The sequence below is a fragment of the Manacus candei genome, unplaced genomic scaffold, assembly GCF_025592945.1.
Source record: "Manacus candei isolate 608988 ecotype Guabito, Panama unplaced genomic scaffold, ASM2559294v1 h1tg000041l, whole genome shotgun sequence".
Classification (NCBI taxonomy): Eukaryota; Metazoa; Chordata; class Aves; order Passeriformes; family Pipridae; genus Manacus; species Manacus candei.
This window is the reverse complement of record NW_026138089.1, coordinates 5974241-5999387: the sequence shown is the minus strand read 5'-3', so window position 1 is coordinate 5999387 and position 25147 is coordinate 5974241. Positions and strand designations below refer to the sequence as shown.

General features: G+C 39.9%; 1 protein-coding gene across 1 annotated transcript; it reads left to right on the top strand.

The window, feature by feature from the left end:
• Nucleotides 1–215: 215 nt before the first annotated feature.
• BEND2 (BEN domain containing 2) lies at nucleotides 216–24725 on the top strand. The gene is made up of 12 exons (XM_051795033.1): nucleotides 216–679; nucleotides 5535–5681; nucleotides 8464–8624; nucleotides 10675–10743; nucleotides 10923–10997; nucleotides 13768–13872; nucleotides 15880–16393; nucleotides 17583–17783; nucleotides 18703–18839; nucleotides 19445–19658; nucleotides 20755–20958; nucleotides 22828–24725. Exons 1-12 carry the CDS (start codon nucleotides 667–669, stop codon nucleotides 23037–23039), a joined length of 2052 nt encoding a protein of 683 aa, XP_051650993.1. The 5' UTR covers nucleotides 216–666; the 3' UTR covers nucleotides 23040–24725.
• The last annotated feature ends 422 nt before the right edge of the window (nucleotides 24726–25147 follow it).

Sequence of the window (25147 nt, the reverse complement as noted above, 5' to 3'; positions counted from 1 at the left end):
CCTATCTCCACTCCTTTCAGTTTTCTTTTCTAAACCTGCTGTCTAGATGATTAGTAAGCCACTGAAACCATATTGGTAGAAATATAGAGGAATGCCTACCGGTTTATATTTTCAAGACAAAACTTTGTAAAACAGAGTGCTTTAACTCAGAACAGAAGTGTCATGGCCTCTAGTGTATCAGATCATTCCTTTTAATTTAGCTTCACTTCCTAAAGATTGTACTCCTCTTGGACCTACTTTAAATGCCTTTCTTCTCTTAGTTCCTCCAAATACCACTGCCCCACAAGACTATGGAAATCAGGAGGACTGCTGCGGCAACGGGCGGAGGGACTGACGAGCGGACAGACGGACTGGGTGCTGTATGGACTGGCTGCTGAAGGAGGGCCGGAGCGAGCGGACCAGGTGTTGACAGGCAGACAGCTCAAGTGCTGCGCTCAGCTGCGCCTACTGAGGGAGAAGGCGGTGCCGCCCCCGCGCTCCCGTTTGCCGAGCGCGCCCCCGCGCGCAGCCGCACTGCTCCAAAACAGTTTGTTGCTCACGTCGGAGAAGCCGCTTCCGTTTCCAACGACGCATTCCGGCCACACCTGCCCTTGCCCGTGCTCGAACCCCGGCCCCGCCGCCCGACCCGCCCGAGGAGGACCCCGCGCTCTGCCGCCCCACCAGGCCATGTCCGAGGAGGGTAAGGGCCCCGGGCAGCCGCTCGTCCCCCAGCGGGAGGCGGGCGGGACGCGGCGCCGCCAGGGCGCGGTGGACGCTCCCCCATGGTTCGGAGCAGCCCCAACGCCGCTGCCGAGCCGGCCGGGCCGCGCCCACCGCGCCCGTCGCGATTCGCCCGTTCCCGCGCGCCGAGCGCTGCCATTGGCTGATACTCCTGCCCGTCGCCGTCGCGTCAGGGCCGGCGGGGGCGCGCGGCCGCGGGACCCGCTGGGCGGAGGGGCTCGGGCGCGCTCCCGGGGAGCCCCTGGCGAGCGGATGTTCCTCGGGGACCCTTAGGGAAGTTGGTGCTCAGGAGTAGGGTCGTCCAGCCACAGTTTGGCTGCCTCATGGTGTAGGTCAGTGCTGGGGGGGAGGGGGAAGGTTTAGCTTTCCTTAGTCTTCAAGTGGCTGGTGAACGTAGTGACGAAATCCTGGGGAGACTTCGGTGTGGAATAGCGGGGTGTCGGCCCTGGCAGGTTCCCCCAGCGCTGCAGTTACTCAGGTACAAAACCTGAGTACGGCAGAGATGAGTGATGCTGCTGAAGTGAAAGGCCTGACCTAATGAGCTTCCCGTTGGAATGCAATGCTCAGTCCAACTTAAGTGCCGTAGAGGTGTATGGGTTTCCTGTACTTTGCGTCAAAACAGATTAGTTTCTGTCAGTTACGTGCTGCACCTCGCCCTTCCGAGGAGTGATGTTTATACAGACTCACGTCAGTTTAAGCTCATTTAGCTTGCGGTTGCTGTCACAGACCTACCCACTAAAGAAGTTCCAGTTGTGTCTTGCTCAGATGCCCAGTTTCCTTGTGTAACTTCATGGTTCAAGGAACTTCTCTGACTAAGAAGTAGCCAGTTCACCGTGCAGTCATGCAAGTGCCAGCATAAAGAGGGGTAGGACTGAGATGTAGGAGCGTGGGAGCATAGCAATCCTGGTACTGCTCCTGCTTAAACAAACGTGTTTGTTGATCCTTCTCCTTTGTCCTCAACTCTTTGGTCTCCTTATTGGCTTTGTCTGTAACTCAATAGTCTTAACAAATATTAAGTCTGTACTAATTCTTGGCAATAGAAAAGATGTGCCATTAATACTTTTCTTCAGTCAGAAGTTGCAGTATGAGCTCAAATCTTGTTAAACATCAGAGGTCTCTGAGAGAGAGTTGTTTTACTTTGAGTTTTGGTGGTTTTGGCATCACGGTGATCCAAATATGAGACCTAAAGCCACAGGAAGTATGGTTTTATTATATCTCTCCATAGTAAATGGTTTGTATTTGCTTAATATTTGGTTCTGTTGTCTTAGTTTGTTGCAAATTTCACTTATGCAAATTCTGACAACAGCATTCTATATTAACTGTTGTTTCAGTGTTCAGAGGCTGTTCATAAGCATTTTTATCTGTGCCAGAGTATTCTGATGTCTCTGATCCCCGACAGTCTATCTAGATTAAGGACAAAACTATCAGAAATATGCTAAATTCGAGGATGTGACTTGAAGTAGGTGCAGTCAATTTTTTTTCTGAGTGTCATATTTGAGAATCTTTGTAAAATCTAGTTTGTCTTACACATAGCTTCCATGGCTGGCTGTTGCATCTGGGACTATTGAGATCATGATTGCCTATATACAGAAATGTGTCTAACTGAACTCTTAGAAAATGAAGAAAAACCACTGGATTTCTGTGAAAAGTTTGATTTGGTGATTTTGCAAGCAGCCCTCCAGGAACTCTGTAGTAAAGGTTTGGATAGGATTTAGTACAAGTTGGTGCTTTCAGCTCTCTGATCCATGTCCCTTTGCCATCCCATACTTGATGGTCACCTACATTTCTGTTTCTGCAATAAGTGAGAGCATTCGTCAAGTAATGTCTGACTCAGTACAAGTCCTTCCTTATCCCACTGGCTTACGTGATATATTTAATTAATAACATACCTGGAGAAAGAAAAATAGTCTGTCAGCTTGTCTTCAGGCTTCAGCTGATGCATCAGATCCAGTTGTATTTCTGTGCTTGTAGCTTCCATTACCGTAGTGTACAGAAATTTGCTTAGAACTCTCAGGTATGTCTGCAGTGAGATTGAGTTAATAGCCAAATGATTGCCTAAAGCTGTGATGGGATGATACCAACCCTGAAAGGCACTGGTGTCCCTGGACTCTCCATTGTGTTGGTTCGCTTTTTTGTGTATGTTAGTGTAAGTGTCACAGGATAAAATAGAGCAGGATCTAATTGTGATCCAAGTTGACGCTAGCTGTCTCTCCTTTTGTGGGTTAGTTTATACCCAGCTAAATTCTTTATTTATTTGAGTAGGGTTACTTTGCTTTATTAATTTTGGTAGGTAACTCATAGTTGCTACAGAGTTTTTTTGGACTTTTATGTTTTTGTTTTTAACTGCCTTTGAAAGACTCCAAGTTTTTTTATTGTTTGTTTGCTTGGTTTTACTATTTCTATATGTTTAATACTGACATCTTCAATCTTTAAATTATTTTAGAGAAAAAATCATTCTTTCTGTCTGTGACCATCAGTGTCCTGTGTGTGGTGTCATTGTGTTTATGTCCCAATTTTCTTTATGTTGTAGTTTGTATTCATCTTTCATTCTAACATTTCCTTTATCTGTTTGAGAACAGCTATGTTCAGCAATGGGTAATGGAAATTAAAAGTCCTGGCGATGAGGAGGATTTTGGCCACCATCTGAGAGGTCAAAAGTTTTGAGGGACTAATGCTTGTGGCTGCATTGCTTCTACATCACTGTGGAAATGTGTTGTAATTAATTAGATGTGATTGGGAATTTTTACTTTTTTTCAGTTGAGGTGGTTTACCTTTCCGTGTTTTCCTGTTTGGTTTATATTTACCCTCCAGCTGTGAGTTGCTGTAGCTACCAACTTTGGAAACACTTTCTGCTCACAGTCCACTGCACCACTGAAATTCTGATTTTAAAACTTATGTCAGGGAGAGTGGTAGAGGGAAGACTGGGATTTGTGTTCAGTTTAAACCAGTTGTAGAAACTCTCCTGACTTCTGATCATACTGGCCTTCCTTTAGTCCAGATGGAGCTGCTTTGACTTTGCTGTCTCTTTGCTGTGTTCTGGTTCCACAGAATTTTTCCCTCTTCTATACCCATTGCTCTGTCTGCTGTAGATTTGAGTGGCATAGTTGCTGATCAGGTAGGCTTGTTTGGCTGCCTTATTTCCTGTTGGCCAAAGTGAGGCATGAGATTTGTGGCAAAGATTATGAATATACAGATAAAGTCTGTACTTTGTAGGGTTGCATAAATAGCATAAAACGTGTGTCACCTCCTCTATTTAGGGATAGAAAGATGATTGCAGGACAGCAGAGGCCCAGCTGTAAGTAGGACGTTTGTCAGGCCATGCACTAATCTAGCATACTGGTTGGGGAAGTTGCCAGAGAGGATTCTGATCCCTCCTGCTTCATTGCAGATGCCCTTTTCCTGACTCTTCATTAATTCTCTTCCTAAGTAAGTAGAATACTAAATGATTGTCAACAAAAAAATTTGTGCCTGTGAGGCAGTTAGTTAATTCAACACCTGCTAATAACTCCTCATGCGAGCCTGCAATGAACTTCAGTCAGTGAATCACTGAGGTGTTTTGCTAAAAGCTGCACCTAAATTAAGTTTGTGAGTAGTCCTGTTGTTTACTTTCTATGCAGCTGATGAAAACTGTCCAAAAACTGTTCTTAGTTGCAGCCTCAGCAGCATATCCTACTTTGTGTCCACTCAGCTAAACTCCTTTGTGCTGGTCAGCTCTGCCCCAGGTAGCTTTTTGGCTTCTTTCACAACTATAAACAATGCTGTCGACTGTGTGGCAGTAGATGGGTGTTTCTGAACAGACCCTCAGTTTGGGTAATCCCAGACAAACCCTCAGTTTCCTAATCTGATGACAGCCAAATCCAAACCCTGCCTGTCTTATTTCTTTTGGATTAGACAGGAGTATTGGCCAGAAGGAAAACTGAATGAACTGGGGAATTCAGCTTAATTGAAGCAGAGGGAAGAGAGCAGGATTTGGAGTGAATTGGAGAGTAAAACCCCAGACCACTGTTACACTCATACAGTTCCGATTCATTCCTGGACCTCAGTCCATCCTGTGCAATGAACAGGATAGAGATCCTGTGTTACATATAATTAGAGTGACATTATGCATGTGTGCTGGCTGAATTTAAGTTTTATTTCCTAATTTTAGTGGTTCACGGTATGGTTACTTCCATTAATTTGTTTCATGAAGGAAAAATTCCATTCCTTTCCTGACCCTGTCAAAACCACCGGATCTAGCAATAATAACTGTAATACAATTATTCTGAAACAGGGACATTTTTCTCTTGATGTAGTGTGTTTAATTGGAAAAAATCTGGTAGTGCAGATTTGCCATTTGGTGTTCCTGTATGACATCTCCTTGACAGCTGATGTTTGGTTTGACCTGAATACCAAATACACAGTTAGGATTTGTAGACTGATTTGTTTCAAGTGTGCTAAGCAAGGCTTATTTATGAAAGATTAATTTGGTCTGGAAGTTTTAGTATTTTTTTCATGTGCTTGAAAGTGTAAATAGTGGACTTTGTAGAAGTTCTACTGGCTTATAACTGTTACTTTTGAAACTGGACACTGTAGGAAGAATTGGGTACTAAATAGTTTCAGGAATCCCACCAACTAAGCAATAGTAAGCTGCTTCCCTTCTAGTGAGTGTTAAAACCTCAGTGTATATTTTTAAAAGTGACTTTGCATTTAGTCACTAAAGTGAAACTGGATTTAAAATACTGAGGTAATGCTAGATGTGATACAGGCCCTATAGTTGTCATCTGAAATGCAGAATGGTGTATTTTAGCTATTTCTCTTTCTGAATGTGCTAATAGATTACATATGTGTGAAGTCTGAAGATGATGTTGAAGCAGTGATAATGGACCATGGAGAACATGGACTGTCTACACAAAGCTGCATGTCAGTGGAACAAAACTGTGAAGGAAACAGTGCTATTCACCACGTGGGTCAACTTGCCTATGGTAATTACTGATAATTTTTATTGTGATATAATAGTTAATGGCTAGTTTTAAGGCTGTGTGTTCAGTGCTGCTCTGTTGAATGCTTTCTATATTGGCCATACCTTTAAAACACGATTTATTAGAAAGCTACTTGAGACAAATTGCTTGGCAATGCATTTAAAAGAGGTATCTTTTAGTTATTACTTTACAGGTCTTTATATATAGTGAACCCGCTAAAATATTTTGTATTATGTTATATATGATATATTACATTTTAAAAAGACAGCTTTTTACTGACTTATGAAGTAAATGTATCTAGGAATGAATTAGGAAGTAATTTGGAAAATAAATGTAATGGAAAAAGCTAACCTAAAAAATTAGGGTTTTAGATAAACTGCCCAGTGTAATTTAGTACTGGAGATACTGATGTGTAATGATAGTACGATGGTTGTTTAAGGTCATAAGTTATTAGCTGTATGTAGCCTTTGGTGATTGTCTCTAATTCATTGTATTTATTTTAACATGCAAGATCAAAGTCTCTCAAAAATCTTAGCCCATGCTTCACTGGCCCAGACAAAAATAATTCATAACTGTTACGAGCATTTAGTAATTCCAGTAGCAGTATTACCAGTGAGGAAAATGACTGTAACTAAGTGATGGCACTTACTAGTTTGGGGGATTTTTTTTATTATTCAGCCGGTTGACTCTATAGAGAATCTCATCAGTACTTATCTTCACAAAGGCAAGTTACATCTTTTTTCTAGTGTTGTTGGGTGTTTCTGAGAACCTTTAGTCTTTTTGGTCTTGCCTATGGATACATATCTGGCAGAGCAAGCTCAATATCACTAAGACACAGATCTATGTCTTTCTTCCCACCAGCTACAGAACACTTTTTTTTCACTTTTTTTCCTAGCTATTTATGCCCACAAACTCAGTGTCACTTTTGCTGGCACTTTTTTTTAGGTCACTGTATTCAGGCCTGTATCTAAATTTGGGAACCTCATTATGCAGACCATTAGTTTAACATAAATGTAATATGCTTAAAATGTGATTTAAGGGATGTGATGTTTCTCCAGGTGAAGTGGCATTCTGGTTTGGCTGCAGAAAGTGTATGAAATCTGAGGGACTGTACTGTGCCAGTGTGTTAATCCTGCAGCTCTTCTCCTTTCAACAAGTCCTCTTGCCTCTGTTGGTGTTGGTCCCACAGAGTGCTCTCTGTCGTATCCTGAGCTCTCTGTTCTGAAGGTGCTGAGTGCTAGGAGATGAGTGCTGGCTTGGCCTATGTGACATGCATGGAGGCATGAGGTGGTCTGGGAAAGGAACCAATTTCTGGAGCTGGTTGGGAGAGGGTAGATAGGTTTTAATCTTCACCTTATGTATTTTTATTACTCGGTTTGTGATTTCAAAATTATGTTAACTTTACTAGTTAAATCTACCACAGATCTTGCCTAGGTTGTATCTGCCAGCTCTGCTGCATTTGTCTGGGCTTTTAAAGCAAGGAAAATTTTTTTCTGGCTTATGATACTGGATATTTTCTGTCCTGCCTCTGGCCTCTCCTCTTCTGCTGCGTAGAAGAAATGCAGTTGTCTTTGCTTTTCAGTATTTCTCTTAGCTTGTCCCAGTCTCCTGGGATTAGTTTTCTCTTCACTTCTGAGATACTAGCTCTAGTTTCCAGCTGGGACATGAAATTAGTTCCATTATTTTGCTAAAGTGGTAAGAAGTACCCTTGTAACTTTTCTCATACAGCCCCATTTATGTGGGAGGAATTTACTGTAGCTGTCCACAAAACTTCCTCACCATACCCTTTCAACTTGGCCTATGCCAGCTGAAAACTTCATCATGGCAGAATAATATGGTAGAGACTTGGTGTTGCCTTTTTATGCCAGATACTCTTATTATTATTTCCAAGGTCTTGTTCAGCTTCTTTATTTGTGTTTTAATATATTCTCTTTTCTGTATCTTGTTATCTATATAGTGCTTAGCCCGTCTCTAGCTAAAATATATAGAATTCTAGGGAAAGGAGTTACTTTTGTCTGTTTTTCCCTCCTCCGCTCATAAGAAGATTTTATTTCTTGTTAAAAGAGCTACTATAGCCCTTTCCTGAAAATCTGAGGTAGAAGCCTGTAACTGATGTACGGACAAATTTGGCAGTAGAACCCTTTCTCTTCACTGTGAAAATCCTTTAACATTCTTCAATTCTGGCAGGTCTGGCAATTGTGTGGACTTCAAAAGAATTAGCACAGAGCTAATTGACACTGGTAATGGCTTTTTAACTGTGCTGGGCCCACAGGTGGAGAGGTGGAGGCATTCTGTGTATCACTTATGAATAGTTTGTGTTTGGTAATCCCTGACCTGGAAGAGGTCTTTTCTGTTGCACAGTGTTTCAGTATCAAAACTGGAGGGAACCTCATAAATGTAGGGGGGTGACAGCTGAGGACTGAATAAATGGGAACTGTGTTTTATATCATGGGTGTATTGCCTGAATTTTCAGGGAGCTGGTTGTGTTGGGGTTTTGAATTGGACATGGAAATTAGAACAGAGAATCGAGGGAAAAGCAAGGCAAAATGAAATGGAGGCTGTAGAGACTTTGGAAGAAACAATATTAAATTAAATTTATCATTTCTGATCTAAATTAATTGGATTAATAAGTGTTTGAAAATATGCTGCTAAAGAAATTTGAAATAGCCAAGCAGTTTGAAAGTTAAAAAAAAAAGAGGGTGACTGTGCCTGTTTTTACTGTAGTAAAAGGCTAAATGCAGTGGGAAACTTGCTGTTGTGCTTTGCTTTCTCTTCACTTTCCCAGGAGGAGAAGGCTTACCACTGCTAACTGATCAAATGGCTTCACAAATGAACCATTCTACAATGATGCAGAGAGGAAATGGTCACAGCCCTGAAAAAGTGGATTTTGTGGTTTTGCGTAATAAAAGAAAACGAATTTGTCCTACTGTAGTGGAACAGAATGAGGTATGTTTCTCCACACAGTAGCTCTTGGTTTTGAGGCCAATTTCAGTGTTATTTGAAATGTCACTTTTCCTTCACTCTTGTATGATCACTGGATGACATCCCAGTGAAGAAGATAAGCTGGATATCCGTGCAGTGCTTGAATGCTTCTAGCAAGTCTCCAGCCTCTCCTTCTGCAGTCTGTATGCACATTCAAGGTTGCCCTGTCCCAGGTGCAGAATCCAACACTTGTCCTTATTAACCTTCATATGGTTAGTGATTGCTCAGCTCTCTGATTTGTCCAGATCTCTCTGTAGGACCTCTCTGCCTTCAAGAGAGTCAGCAGCTCCTCCTAGTGTAGTGTCGTCAACAAACTTAGTCAGTATTCCTTCTAGTCCTGCATCCAAGTAATTTATGAAGATGTTGAAGAGCACAGGGCCCAATGAAAAAAATAAAAATATTGTCGATCAGGTAGTAGATGAAATTAACCAAAGTCCTACATCCCTTTCCCAAAAGCAGAAAATAATTGATAGATTCAACAACTTTCATGTTCCAAAGTTTCTTAGGAACAAGGCTGTTAAACCACACCCTGTGGCAATGCTGTATTTAAATTAAAAATCCTTCTGAGGGCACCTTCTGCCAGTTCTACACCAGGATGACACCAATACATGTCACACAAAGCTCTGAGGAACCCTACTAGTGACAGGTCTCCACTCTGATGTTCCTCCATTCACTGTTACTCTCTGTGCTTGACGCGTGAGCCAATTGCTCACCCACCACAGGATGTGTTTATCCATCTGTGTGCTGGACATTTTGTCCAGAAGGATCCTGCGAGAGACAGTATCAAAAGGCTTACTGAAATCCAAATAGATTACGTCAACTGCCTTCCCTTCATCAGCCACATGGAGTCATCTTGTAATAAAAGGAAGTTAACTCTGACGAGCAGGACTTTCCCCTCATGCTGGCTGTGACTGATGACTGCTTTGTCCTTCAGGTGTTTTTCAGTAACTCCCAGATAGTCTTCTCCATGATTTTACCAGTCACTGAAGTTCTGCCTGTTGCAAACAAAACAAAAGAAACATCCTCCAGCCTTTCTTTTTTAAAATAAGACCTGATTAGTTTAAAAAATGGGAAGAAAAAACCCAGAGACACCACCAGCAGACTCATTACTCCTGCAGTGTATGGTGGATGGGAAAGGCACCCATCCAGTAAAAGAAAAATGTCAGGATTGTCCAGGTGGTGGCGCCGTTCTTCCTGTATAAGAGCAGTTTACAAGCAGGTTCTGCTTGCAGTTATACCCATTGAGATAAGCACTTTTTAAAAATGGTTTATTCAGTGTAAAAATATACATGAAGTCTCATAATTTAGACTCATATTAGAGTTCTTTCTCAGTCTGAATGATTCTGTGATTACATAAGCCTGGCTGTATAGTATGTATAGTTAAATGAGAAAGTTCTGGCCAAATAAAAACACATTTTATATGTATATATATGTGTATACATATATATGTGTGTGTATATATATGTGTGTGTGTGTGTGTGTGTGTACACACACACACACACACACACACACACACACACAGAGTCCCTCCAAGATACTCAACTCAAGCTGAGTTCCAAGTTCCAGTTATTCTGTTGTTGTACCATGCCAAAAATACTTCAAGGAGCCAGAGGTCTGAGGCTCTGCTATGACAAGCCCATTGTCAAGTCGGTAAGGAAGCCTTGTCTGGCTGTGAAAGTGGGGTGTGCAGGGAGTCAAACTGGGCCCTGTCAGCTCACTGGAACCACCTTCTGCAAAGGGCCTTCAGTCCCAGGAGTGAAAGTCTCTGGTGTTGGAATGTGACTGCCAGAGTGGTTCCCAAATGGTCAGACAGGAAAGTTTCCTTAACACAGCAGTATATAAATAAGCAGACTGTGTTAAGTCTTGTTTGCTTGGGCTCTCCTGTAGCCAGGGGAGGGAATATAACTACAACTAAAAGTTTCCAAGTTGGATTCCTAGGAAGTTCTCCCCGCAGTTTATATTTTGAATACTTCCATTATTCAAAACATTACATTCTCTTTATGTTATTTCCCAGATGAGAAACAGAGAAGAATATGAAGATAGAGACAGTGTCATTTATGAGTATGAACCAGACTATGAATGTGTAAGTTAATTTTGTTTTGTTTGACTGACTTTGAAAAGCTGCTTTGGGATGTGTGTTTTGGGGTAGGCTGAAGTTACATGTGAGATTTCAATTTGGGATTTATTTGTTTAATGTGATATCCTAAGCCTGTGTATATATTAGTAGCTTACACTCTGTTTTGTTTTATTTCTATGAAAAAGGAGAGTATTGTATCTGAAGCTTCCTATGCTGGATATCAACAGATTACGCTTATGGAGGTCCTCAGTTATTGCCAGGTATTTTTTTTCTTTATATCTGAAATGTCATTTAAACAACTTTAGTTAAACTTCAGGAAGTTTTGTATTCTTTATGTGACAACCTGTGACTTGATCTTTTCCAATTGTTCGCTTTTTAGTTGCCCACTTCAATATTTTCAATGAAAAATGAATCTCCTTCATATTCTCTGAACTTTTCACACTATAGCTGGCAAGAATACTTTACAAATATTAAGCTTTTGTACAAAATGTAAACTCTAGTGATTTACTGGGAGGACCTTCACAGTAATGGGAAAGATGACTATGATACACACCCAGCTATTGAAAGTATGTATTGCTTGCCAAAGGTGTGCCAAAATTCTACTAGAGTTGTTTTTATGAGTTCTTTCCTTTTAACTTCTGAAGCAGTAGCATGTGAGATTGAAAATAACCTCACTGAAAGCTAAAAGCACCCCATATTTATGCAGGTGAGCACTTGTGTGACGGGGGTCACAGTATAGAGTGAAAGGCATTCCAGCTGTGCTTTAGGGAAGTAAATTTATGAGTGGCTTTTAGCCAAGTGTGAATGTCTTATAAATGTTTCCTTAAGTAATACATTCAGGAATGTGGTGGATGGAGGTTGACTAAGACTGTGTGAGTAACAGTCTTGCCGGTCTGGGAATGTGTGCAGTAACAAATAGCATTAAGAGAAACTATAACCTCTTTTGCTGCCTACAGGCACCTTTCCATCTCCTTCACTTCACTGTTATCCCCTCCTCTCAGTGGCTCTACACTAGGGCTACATGAAGCCTTTTTATAACACCTGTACTGAGCTCCTGAGCTTTCTCTTGTTTAGACTTAACAGTCCCAGCTCCCTCAGCCTGTTCTCGTAGGAGAGACATTCCCATCTCTTCATCTCTTTCATGGCTCTTCACTGGTCTCTCTCTAGTACACCCATGTTTCTCTTGCACTAGGGAGACCAGAGCTGGACTCAGCACTTGACATGTGGCTTCACCAGTGCTGAGCAGAGTGGAAGGATCACCTCCCTCATCTTGCTGGCAATACTTTGCCTAATGTAGCCCAGGGTACCATTCTCCACCTTTGTTGCAAGGGCACGTTGCTGACTCACATTAATCAGGATCCGTAAAAGGATGAAGAGATCCCAGATCCTTCTTTGCCAAGCTGCTTTTCAGCTGGGTGGTCCCTGGCATGTACTGGTGCCTGGGGTTGTTCCTCCCCAGGTGCAGGACTGTGCACTTCCCCTTGTAGAACTTCATGAGGCTCCTGTCAGCCCATTTCTTCTGCCTGTTGATGTCCCTCTGGACAGCAGCATGACCCTGTGGTGTATGAGCTGCTTCTGCCACTGTTCCAAGTCCCTGTAGCCCCCAGTGAGGCTCCTGCTGCTTCTCCTTGTGGCTCTACAACATGGCTACTTCTCCAACTACCACAACTACAACAACTACCCTTCTTTTCCCGTCTGGATGATATGTTTGTATTTTGCAGAAGCGCTCATTGGTTCAACCTCAAGGGTCACCACCCCCTGGGGGTTTACCATTTTATAACTTCAGGGGGAAAACTGTTTTTCCCCCACCACACTGGGTCCCCTCTCTCATTCAGCAGCGGGCTTGCACTTGCCCTATCCCTCTTTTTGTCACCTGCTGATATGGTTTGAAGTTGGCTCCTTGCCAGGTCTCCAAACCTTACCACGAGAAGTCCCCCCACCCCGCCAAAACCTCAGGGAGAAGAGGGAGAAAAACAACTAAGAAAACCCGAAACGAGAGAGAGACAGCTAAAGTGATATATATAAATATATTTACACTTATGTTACAGTATATACAATTGAAATATATATACAATTTCACAAGGGAATGGGAAGGGGGAAGGGAAAAGGAACAAAACCAAAATAATATATATATATATGTCCCAATTAACAGCCCAATATCTCTCCACTAAAAGAGTTAGCAAAGAAATAGATCACTACTCTCCTTGGGACAACCGAGAGTCGCTCCGGAACGATCGCCGGCAACCTCCATCTCCCAAGGTCGGCAAGGCCCAATCAGGCCTCACTCCCCAACACGGCAGACTCAACAGCAGGGAACCTGCACCTCCAAGCCGCTGGAAGGAAAGAGAGCGAAGGCCTCTCCTCCTTTCTTCTTATAGCCTGGCTTACGTAAAAATTGTAGGGAATACTGGGTAAATCTGGGCCCTTCCTTGGTTACAAACTGGTCACCAAGGAAGGCCTAGCCCAAACCACCACACCTGCAGACCTACAGAAGCCCTACTTGTCTATGGCATCCCTGGCTACATTCAGTTCCTTCCAGTTGGGACTTGACTTTACAGACAGGATTTTTCTAAATATTTCCCATTGGTGTTAGAGAAATCAATATATCAGTGACTGCCAGTAAGGCTTTTACCTGTGTGTTTGGAAACCTATTAGGACTTAAAATAGTGTATCGTAATACCTAATGTGCCTTAGAGCTTGTCAGAAACTTGTCAGTGTGTCATAAAATATGAAAATAGGTACAAATAAAATATCTGCTGGAAGCAGTGGGAGCAACCTTCAAGTGCCAGCTGCCTTAGAGTCAGAAGAGTAAACTTCTCTGAGAATTCTTTTTACTGTAATATTTACCACTGTTACTTGCATTTTTTGTCTAAATTGATTTTTAATGATTACAGAATGTGTATATTATCTACAGATCTTAGCCAGTTTTAGGGGGGGAATTTACCTTTTAATTGAACTTTCTGGTTTCTTTAGGTTTAGTTTGGGTTCTTGTGAAACAGTACTGTTTTCACTCTTAACATTTGTCGACAGGCCATGTATGATGCCATTCAGAAATTGGATAAAAAATTTGACGTGCTTCATCGAAAGGTCTCAGAAATGCAGCATACTCGTGTAAAGCCACTGTTGCTCAAACCTGTGAGTATTAAAGACCTAAAACATTTTTTCTTTAATTTCCTCATTTCCTCTGATGCTTATTGAAAAAAACAACTCTTTCACTAAGATTAAAATTAGTAACGAAATAGTAGACTTAGAATCTATTTCAGTTAAATTACTTGAGATTTCTTACTATTCACCAGCTTCTGTCTCCTGTGTTGTTATTGACTGGTGGTCACAGATTGGTAGTGGCCCCCATCAAATCCAGGATGCTGTGATAGATGCTGTAAAATTCTGTTTGCATTGGAATGAACAGAAATTAATCGTGTAGGTACATCTTAAACTTCAGTACATTGCTCTTGTACCTTTGCAACATGTGATGTGTTGTCTTACTGGTTTCTGCAGTTAAAAGAAAGTTTAAGCATCAGTCAGGCTGGTTCAATTGACTAACTGATTTTTAGATCTCAACAATGTGTTGTCATATCATTACAGTCTAGAATTTATTATTTTTCTTAGTAAAAGCACCTTTTTTAATGTTTTTAATAAGGTTTGATATTGAGTACACGCTATTCATTTTGTTCCTGAATGATCAATCCACTGTTAACTAAGGAGACACGTTAGTACTTCTAACAACACTCTTTAAAAGGAAAGCATAACAGATAATTTTTGAAGAAGGTCATAAAATCCATAATGACCTTTTTTGTCAACAATACTGCAAAGCTTTTAATGTGGCAGAGGTGATCCTGCTGTCAGGAGATGTCAAGACAGCAGTAAGGCCAGTTGCTTTAAGGGTGGGTAAAAGCAATGAATTTCTCACGCATCTCAGCTATCAGGAGGATACTAGGTTTTATTTGGGATGTGTTTTTTTTTTTCCAACTCCAAGCTTTTACTGTCCACACATACAAAACCATGAGATCCAGGGAATAAACTGGTCTTTTCACCTACCCATGAACCCTATGAGACCTCTGTGCTCTTACCCTCTCCTCTGATCATGTGGGATGGCAGCTGCTTTAATGTTTGGCTTAAAAGTGACCTGCACTGCCTTTTTTTTTTTTCTCCAGGGTTTTATCACTATAAGCTTGTAGGATGCAATCTGCCAACTGTTTAAAAACAACAGGAATGCTGTTGGGTTTTTTTATAGCTGTACTGTTGTTGTATCTGTGAAGGGCTAAGCATATAAATAAGGAAAGGTTTGTGGTAAAGGTATGTTTTTTTTATTATATGAATTCCAAAAGCTGGAAAAACAGCCAAGCTTTCAGATACGTAAGGCTTTCTTCAGGTCATAGATTTTTTTAATATTATAAGGGTGAAATATAATGGGATTTCTGTAAACAAGCAAACCAACCCACCAAAAATTAAACAAAATAAGAAAAACAAACCCACATGTGTCATCTACATTTGGTGGCTACCGACTTGTGTTTTGAAGTAGAATACATGCTTTAGGGATCATATATTTTTTGATAAAAGTACTCAAAGTGGTGAAAAACTTAGCCCATCTCTCAGTTTGTCTTAGTTTCTTTGGAATCTTCCATTGTAGATGGGATCTGCATGTTTAATGTTTTCAGCTAGCAAGTAAAGAAAGAAGAGAAAGTGAATTTTTTTTTTCTTCTTTGAAAGGAAGCTAGCGTGGCAGTGAAGGCATACCTTGGAAATTCATCAGACTGGGTCAATGGCTGAAAAATTTTAGATTTTATTGTGCCTATTTACCTTTTTATAGAACATCTTTAAGAGCCTTTACAAAGTTTTTCTCATTACATATTTGTCTAGAAAGCAATTACGCCAACAACCCACATGGAAAAAAATTGAGAAACATTGAAGCTTATCAGATAAATTCTTAGTGTTGCAGCTACAAGTGAGAATAGAGGAAAGCAGAGGGAAGGCTAAAAAGTAACAGCTCTGAGTTAATGACATTGACTACTTCAAGGGAGAGTATGCTGCCAATAGCATAATTGCTAAAATTTAGTTTTCCTGGTTTGCTAAAAAGAAAATAAAAAATAACCAGCTATGTCTAATTTAACCTTTTAATTGTTTTCTGAATCACGTTTCCAGAAACCAGTTGGATTTTCATACAGAAGTTCCAGTCATTTGCCCCAAGGAAAAATAAGAGTACAAAAATCCATGGAAAGGGACTTAAGTCTTCATCTCTCTTCACCAGGCCAGGGAAGGCGTAGTCCAGTTGTAAGGGTTCCTTTACAAAATGGCCATGCTCAAGTCAATTCCACAGTAAAACATGCTCAGCAGAGTTTTCAGTTTGAATCACAGCAGCCTGTTGGTAGGCAGAGCCCACCACTCCCCACTATAGTTTCAACACATTCATTGCATTCATCATACACAGCAACTAATGAGATGCCTGACCTTTCACCACAATCAAATCTTGCACCCAGTATTGTGGAAAGTACTGTCAACGTTGCATCTTCACCAGTGGCATCATCATCGATGCCAGCACCATCTGAGGCCAGTCAAGAAAATAATGCTGCAGTGGAGAACTACAGAAATGCATCTGGGGATGTGAATATTAGTGAAGAGCTACCATCTTCCTCAGTCTTCATCGACCCTAGCTTTGGTGAGTTCCTTCGTGATAAATATTCAGAAACAAAGGCTAAAAAACTGCTACTAGTATTAAAAAGATATGCCTAAAGAAATTTCATTATCATAATTTAGCAAAAATAAAGGAGCAGAACTGGCTGACTGACACACATTTCTATAATGGAATACTGCTTAAAACTCTTGAAACAAACATCACAGGAATGTTTAATATACCAGAGATCACTGAAAAACCTCTGCAGTGCATATACAGTTGTATAGACTACTACAAGCCTGTGATTTACAGTAGGTGCTTTGGGTTCTTTTAAGACTAGATCCTCTTTTTCTCTCTTGAGACACTCGATGTAAACTTTTTTAACCTCTGTATAATTCATAAGTAATGTATGCGTGCTATGCATGTGTTTAAAAAGGCAAAAGAGATTGCCACTAAAGCTCAGTGAGGCATATGCCTGTAGGCACCTTTTAAGAAAGCAATTTACCTGATCTGTGTGAAGGAAATACCTGTTTTCTTCTCGTGGAGGATTTTATCAGTGAAACATCCTTTCTATACTCAAATCCTCCAGTGTTTGGTTTATTTTAAAATACTTAATTCCGCAGAAAAAGAATCATTCCATGGATCATTGCATTATAATAAATATGCACATATAAAAATAGCACTCTGTCTTAAAAACTAATGTCTTTGTAAAGTATAAATACCCTGAATTATGTGGAAGGCTGAGCTATGAGTTTTTAGTTGCTTTTGGTCTAAAAAATCGGTTCACACAGCTGAAGAACTGCGTGAATAGTAGGTGAAATACTTGGATATCTATCTACAAATTTTTAAACAATGTATGTTTTAGCAATACTATGTGCCATTCTTCATGAGTCACTGTCTTAAAAACATACAAGGTATCTGCACCTGTGTAAAATAGGCCAGTCTGAACATTGTGGATTCCTGGGTGTCTAATGTATCTTCTAGGGTGTTTCGATTTCAGTTTGGTTGGTTGTTAATGTAAATCAAAAAGATATTTCTGTTACCTTTCCAATTTAAAACTTCTTTTGGAAGAGCAAGGATAAGTAATAATATGTAGTAGAATTAACCATATTGAAGAACATATTCTGAGAGTACCATAGAGATCAAGAGAAAGAGTTTGCAAAAGTGTTCTGTTTTTAACAAGTTACTTGGGAGTTTTAATTTTTTTTCTTTAAATGTTTTTGTTTTACAAAAGAGTTTGTCGGTGACCCAGCGAGAAACGTAAAAGTCCTTGGAAACGATTTGGTGAAGGCTCGGCAAAAGACTAAACCGAAGTACGCCGCGCGCTACCTGGTTCGTGTCCTGTTCCCCAAGAAAACACTGTTGTGCAGCATTATGGGAGCGAGTGCACGAGGGCGCAGGACATTGGATCCAAACAAAATTGCTGCAATAAGAGGTATGTTGCCTTTCAAAATGCACAGATTTACTTCTTTAATACTTAACAGAGTTTTCAACTTACAAGAAATCCTTTTCTGTATGTTTCTAGCATTGTCTAGCAACTGGCGAACAGATAAATGCCATAGTGGATGTGCTCCACTCTGCAGTCTTTTTGTTTTGAAAGTCCTACTTTGTAATTCTCATTGTTCATGTTTCTTCAATGTAGATAAAACAATTTGAATTGCTCTTGGTTTTGTGTACTCCACGTTCATCAGTCGTACTCGCTCTCTCTAAATTTTTCATTGCAATTTATTTTGTGTTTGTGTGTGGCATGGGTTTTGTGGATGGGTTTTTTTGGTTGGTTATGTTGGGTTTTTTTATGGTCAGGGTATACTTGGGACAAACATTAACTGGTGATTTTTAAATACTCCTTCTCTTCTGTTCAGTTCTCTGGATTGAGAAATGGTAAGGATGGGGAGGATATTATTTTTTTTAAAATGTCAAGCCATTTACACAAATCCCATGGTATGTATGTGTTAAAGGGTTAAAAGAGTGAGATTATATAAGATGTGAAATGGTTGCAGCATTACCCTGTCTCTGTTCTTCGTGGGCTTTTTTTGTTGTTGTTTTTGAAGGGTTTTTTTTGAAGTTAGTATGATAAATCACACATTTCCCCTAATTCTACCAGGAAATACTTTATATAATAACATCATTCACAACACCTCAAAAAAGTATCATTGAACATCTTGAATTCATCATGCTGTTTAGCTTCAAAACATGAGTTTACTATCGCTATTCGTAGATGGAAATCTAAAGCTTCTAAATGGAGAACAGTAAACATGAAGCATTTCTTAGCTTGCATTCTTTCTAAATTAGAATACTTCTAAATGCCATTTTATGTCATGAAACTTTAAACATTTTCTATATTTTATTTGTAGAATTTCTGGTAACTAACTTTCCAACCTATGATTTGAGTGAGCATGGAAAAGACTGGAAAACCTGTATCACAAATGTCAACGCTATGATCCGCTGTTTACGCTCTGAAACAAAAAGAAACTCAGGAAGTTCTCTTAAGGTGATAATTTTTTAAGTACTAAGTTTGTGCATTTTTCCAGATTAATTATTTGAATTCCTCATCATACAAGTGCTCTAATTGGAAATTCCTTGGGTTCTGTCTCTGTGTTGCTCAGCACAGGCCTGCCGACTGTAGCGCTAGTTCCGTGTGGGAATACTGGAAGCATGTGCCTTTCTCTTGCTCTGCCTCTTCCTGCTCATGCGTCCACTGTTCAGTTAGGAGATGTTTAAGCATAGGATATGAAAAGGAAGGCACTGCAAATGTTGCCCAGACGTAGCATCAGATTTGATTGAGAGGTTAAACATGTAGCTGGTAGCACTGTTTTCACAAGTTTTTCTTTCAGATATATCCAGCCATACTTTTATGTTGACTGAAAAATAACTCCCAAAACACCTCCATTTACCTCTGCTTCTAAAATGCTCTTTGCATATCTCTGAATATTTATTATCTGTTTCACCTGTTATTTTCATGATAGAAATTCAGGAGTAACTATATTGTAAATATCTGAAATCTAATTTATACTAAATGTGATATAAACTGGAACACTAATTAGAAAACTGGTAGGTTTCTCCCGCTGCATATGCTAACCTCATTTAATGTTTCAGGAGACAGCTGAGGGGAAAGAAAAAGTGGCTGATGCTCCAGATACATCTCAATGTGTAGATTTAAGTTATAATGAAGATAGTGGAGGCAATTCACAAAACTCTCAGAAAATGACCAGCTCCACAACTGACACATCACAGAATTCAGGATTGGATAAGTTTCCAGAAGCTTTCCACACATCTTCAGTCAGGAAACAACAGTCTTTGGAACCTATGGGTAAATTAAGAACTTTCCATTTTCTGGAATTGTTTGTTACGTTTTAAGTGGTCAATGATAGGCAAAAGATGATACTGTAGGTGTAATTATGTAATAAAGGGATCTTCTGAACTATGTGACTCTTCCTCTTAAGGCAGTCATATGGTATATAGTAAGTCTTCAAGGGAGCAAACAAAAACATTATCTTGCTAATAGAACATTTGTCTGTGTGCATCTACCAGTGTCCTGTAATGCATATCCACTGTAAGACTGGAAAATTCATCTTCGGATACACTGTTCAGTTGTCCTAGCTTTTTTATTTTATTTAGTAGGTATTGTACTTTAAAGGAGTAAGCTAACTCAGAACATCTATGAAATGGTATTGCAATTTCAGAAGAAAAGCACACCTTTCTGTAAAACTGACTCTTTAGGACAATAAAAATCTTAAAGCTGTCTTTATATTTTTAATGAAAGTAAAATATACTTTTACAATATACAAATGCATTGCGAAAAAATCCATCTACAGCATGGCATAGAAAGTCTCAAGGAAAATGAGCTGAGATTAGTTGCCCTTGGAAATAATTTATTTGCTTAGAATCACTTTTGGTCTATATCAGATCTGCTTCTGCACCCAACATTTGTTAGTCTGATCCCACAGATCTCCTTATTTTTTTTTTAGTGTTCGTAGTGAAGTCAGATTGATGTAGTTATTCACTCTTTTTCTGTTTCCATTTACAGAATCTAAACACCACTGAAATAGCAGAACTTTTTTTACTCATGTAATCGGAGTAGCATAATCTTTTCATGTGAGATGAAAAGAAGTTAGAAAACAATCATTAATAATGCAGGTTACATTGCTAGCATTGCTGAAGACATATCAGAAATACTGTTACATGGCTGTAAAACAGGGTTTTCTGACTGCTTGGACATTTGTCTGCAATATGTTTCATTTTAGCATTAGCTGCAGTGTTATGGTTCTGCTCTGTTCTTTCTAAGCAAGTAGAGTAGCTTCAGGGTAAACTTCTGGTGTTAGTTTTGGTGTAATACAGCCACTTTGAACCATGGTCAGTGTTGGTTGAGTAAAATATCTCTCTTCCCTCCCTATCATCTTTTCTAGAACATCTTGGGAGCCCACGGCGCAACGTCCAGTTGCCTTTCTCAGTCATTTACGTAGCCAAGGGGAAGACGCGGCCAGAGCTGTCAGCTCGCTACCTAATTCGTCATATGTTCACTGAAGATGTGCTGGTAAAAAGCAATGTATATGGTAGTCTTGATCGTGGCATGAGCCCCCTGGATTCCAACAAAATTAATGCTCTGAGAGGTAAGAAAATCTCTGTTCAAGTGGTAATATGGGGAAATTAACAAGAGTGATTAACTTTATAGTCTATAAACAAAGCATGAAACTTGAGAAATTAGTCTGTGAAACCATTCTGACAGGTATTAGTGCCAGCAGTGAAACAGATGGAGAGGATGTAGATGGAGTTATATTTTAATAGCTCAAGAAATTCTCCAGATCACAATGCTGGTTCATGTGTAAAAACTCCATTTCCATGACATCTGCTTAAAAGGGCAATGCAGTGGGAGACGGAAGCAGCGGAGGACATCTGAGATGATTTCTTAATATAGGGACTAGGTAGATCAAGCAGAGGTGTCATGCATAGCAGGTTTTGGTACCCTTCATAAAAAGGTTTGATGTGTGATAATTGGTGGCAGTATTGCCTGGAGAGACTACAAAATCCTGGACCTCAAGATTCTGAGTAGAGTAAAAGGTTCTGAGTAGGTTAGGAAAGCAGACTTTGCCTTACTTGAGAAATTCTCAGGTGGAAGCTTGTGAGAGACAGCTTTAAATAGGAGAGAAACTCAGGGAAGTTGATAGGTCTTTAAGGACAGCATTCTGCAAGCACAAGAGAGTCTGTCCTGACAGAAGAACTGGTAGAGCTATGGGGAGACAAGTTTGACTAAGCAGGGAATTTATAACTGACCTCTGGAGCAAAAAATTGTTTATGGAGATTAGAAACAAGGAGAGCTTTTGAAGTGAAAGTTATTTAACTGTTGTGATTTAACCTGTCACATAGCTGAACACCACACAACTGCTTGCCCACCTTCTTCCCTCCTGTCGTGTTCTCCCTCTCCATCCCACTGGGATGGGGGAGAGAACTGAGGAAGAAAAAAAAAAGAAAAAAAGCAAAATTTATGGGTTGAGATAAGACAGTTTAATAGGAGAGAAATGTAAGGGAAAATAATAATAATTATGATGATAAAAGAATTAGATTATAGAAAACAAGTGATGCACAATGCAGTTGCTCACCACTCACTGACTGATGCCCAGCCGCTTCTCAGGCAATGACCCCAAGCCAGCTTTACCCCTATTTTATATGCTGAGCATGAGGCCATATGGTATGGAATATGCCTTTGGCAGTTGGGGTCAGCTGTCCTGGCTGTGCATCCTCCCAGCTTCCTGTGTCCCCCAGCCTGCTTGCTGGTGGGGTGGTGTGAGAGGTTGGAAAGGCCTGGACTGCTTAGCAACAACATCAGTGTGTTAATCAACATTATTCTCATCTGAAATCCAAAACTGTACTACCTACTAGGAAGAAAATTAACTCTGTCCGAGCTGAAACCTTGCCTGGGAGCGTTGGAATAGTGTTAAAAAAGCCAAAGCTCACCTAAAGTTGAGATTTGCAAGGAATGTTCAGGACAGCAAGAAGAGCTTTTTCCACAGCATTACTGTGGAATAGTGCTCACTGAGTTAGTAAGGTTGCATATTTGACTAGTTACCTTCATCTGGAAGACACTCTTAACATGATACTAGGATACAATGGAGATATGATTTAGTCTTTGGTAGTTTTGCAAGAAACAGGGAGTTGCACTCTGAGCCATATGGGTCCCTTCTGATTTGTTCTGTGATTCATCACACTTTTTTGCAACATGGATTTCCTAACAAATCTTGGAACTGCTTGTCCTCCATGTCTGGAATCTAGGGAGGTTGAAAGGGTTAAGATCCAGACAGTGCATGCTAAGAGCTCCACAGATGTGGCATGACTGCCTCTCAGGCTACAGAATTGAAGGTTAATAAAATGAAGCTGTCCTGTTTTGGTAGCACACACTTGTTTTGGCTTAATTACATCAAAAGAGAGTATATAACTTGCATAAATAATTGATAACTCACTATTACATACTTGTTTATTCTTAGACTTCCTTCAGGAGAATTTTCCATCCTTTGATCTAAATGAAAGTGGATTTGATTGGAAGGCATGTGTGGCTGCCATAAACAGCACAATCCGCAGTCTCAGACATGAGCTTAAAAAGGCTACGGTTGGAATCCGCCAGAGAGCCTTGGCAGTGCCGTCATCGAGTGCAGAGTCCTCCAAGGAATCCCGCTTCAGTAAAGCCAGTGGAAAGTAGCACTATCATGTCACGGATTGAAGCCCTCTACATCTGGCTCAAATCTTAATTCATCAGGTTTTTATAAATTCTGTGTAGAAACCTATAAAATCGAGTTGTCCCATTAAACCAAATTGTCAGCAGCACTTAATAGTAACACTTCATGAGACCAAAGTTAGCAGAAGACTTGGAAACCCTGACTCCTTGTATAAGTAACATTTGTGCTCCTCAGAAATTACTTTCGCTGTTCCTTGTTGCATTTGCATTGTGCTCTATCTTAAAAGCATCTTCTCATTATTCATTGAATCTGAAAGATTAATCTGATTAGAAAAGATGCACTGTGCATCAGGTCAGCAGAAGCAGATGGAAAAGAGGAGAGGAAAGAATGGTCCTTCTTGGAGGACCAATCATAGCCAGCTAAGTTATCTAATTATGTGTGAAGAATGAAATTTGCTTTGACAATTGGATATTTCAAGAAAAAATATCTGAAAGGAAAAATATTTTTAATTGCATTTAGTTAACTTGTATCTGGACTTGATTTTGGGAGTGTTTTCCAACCTTAATGATTCTGTTTGCCTCCTGTAGCAGACTTTTCCGTAGGATAAGAGGCAGACAACCATGTAAGTACAGTTGGAGTAGTACTTTGCTCTGATTCAGCTCTATGAAAGGGCAAAAAAGCACCCAGAACAAACAGTTCAGTGGTTTGTTGTTCAGTGGAAACTATTTTTCCTTGATGAAATTTAAAGGTAATACTTCTTCAGGATCCTGAACTCCACCATACGGTCTCTGTTATGTGTTTTTCCAGCATCAGGCACTGTCCTGCCAGTGTCCATGTACTGGCAGACTGGTGTGTGAGTTTGCCTTGCCACTTGCATCATGTCTGAGCACAGTCTCAGAGGTCCAACTTCTTCACAGAAAGAAGCTGCTCAGAAGACTGGCACAGAGAACCGATTTTACCTCTGAAATTTGAGGCAACGGTGGCTTCCAGAATTATGGCTATGTACATAGCAGAACTGTCCTCTCCTAGGCAAAGATTTCATAGTTTATTTGTTAGCAATAGGATAAAACAGTGAAGTTTATTTATTCTCACTTTTGTTCATAACACGCAGTTATTTATTATATATAGCGTAGGACTGGCTTTTTAACTGTAAATTAGGATATGCAATGGCCTTATCAGATATGAAATTAGTAATTTAAGTTCCCCCTGCCACCTCCTTGCAGAAGTCCTCTATATGAATCAAGAAGTAGGCTGAATTTCTGATTTTCTTTTTTTACTAGAAATGTACTGCAAATTTGATTGTTCTGGTGTGCTACTAACAAATTTTTCTGTTACTGATCTGTACAGTCAGTATATGCCAAGAACTTTGGTGTGTGTAGATATTACTAGTTCAAAACCTTAGGAAAAGCCAAAAATGCTTATATTTTTTCAGTAGTTTTATGACTTTTTTTTTCCACTAGAATGATATATTTATTGAATTATCTGTTTGGCACTGAAATCTGTAAAGTGTGGTGCATACCTATCGCTTCCGTATTGAAAAGAGAATTGAATAATTGAATCAAAGTAGAAATAGTTTTCTTATTTCTGTTTCAAATGTATCAATTTTTGCTAAGTTTTATAAGATAAAATTACAGTATTTTGCTGTTAGGATGAAGTATTTTACAAATAAAACCATCATATATAGCTCCTTGACTACATATGTGTGTCTTGAGTATTTCTTGTTATTGTAGATCTACAGTTCAAGTACAGTTTCATCTGAAAAGATTCTTCTGATCTCCTTTAAAAACCCAGGGCTTTGAGATATCTCCTGATTGAGGTGAGGTGATTTCCAAATTTAGACAGCATTAACTGATTCAGTAAACCAAAGCAAACTCTTCTGGACTTGACTTCTCATTTACAGCTGTGTGTGAGCTCTCTAAAACAGAGATTTCCACAAAAGCATAGGAGTTCAGTAAAATTTTTAAGAAAGTCCTTTAAACTGCACTGATGAATTCTGAGTAGATGAGGCCTAATTCATACAGTGGGGTCAGTTTCTGTGTTAGTCCTTATTCAAGGAATAAAGCAGGGCTGGGAGGCGAACTGTTCATTTGAGACAGAGTTCACATCCAGGTGAGGTGAGTCACTGCATGCT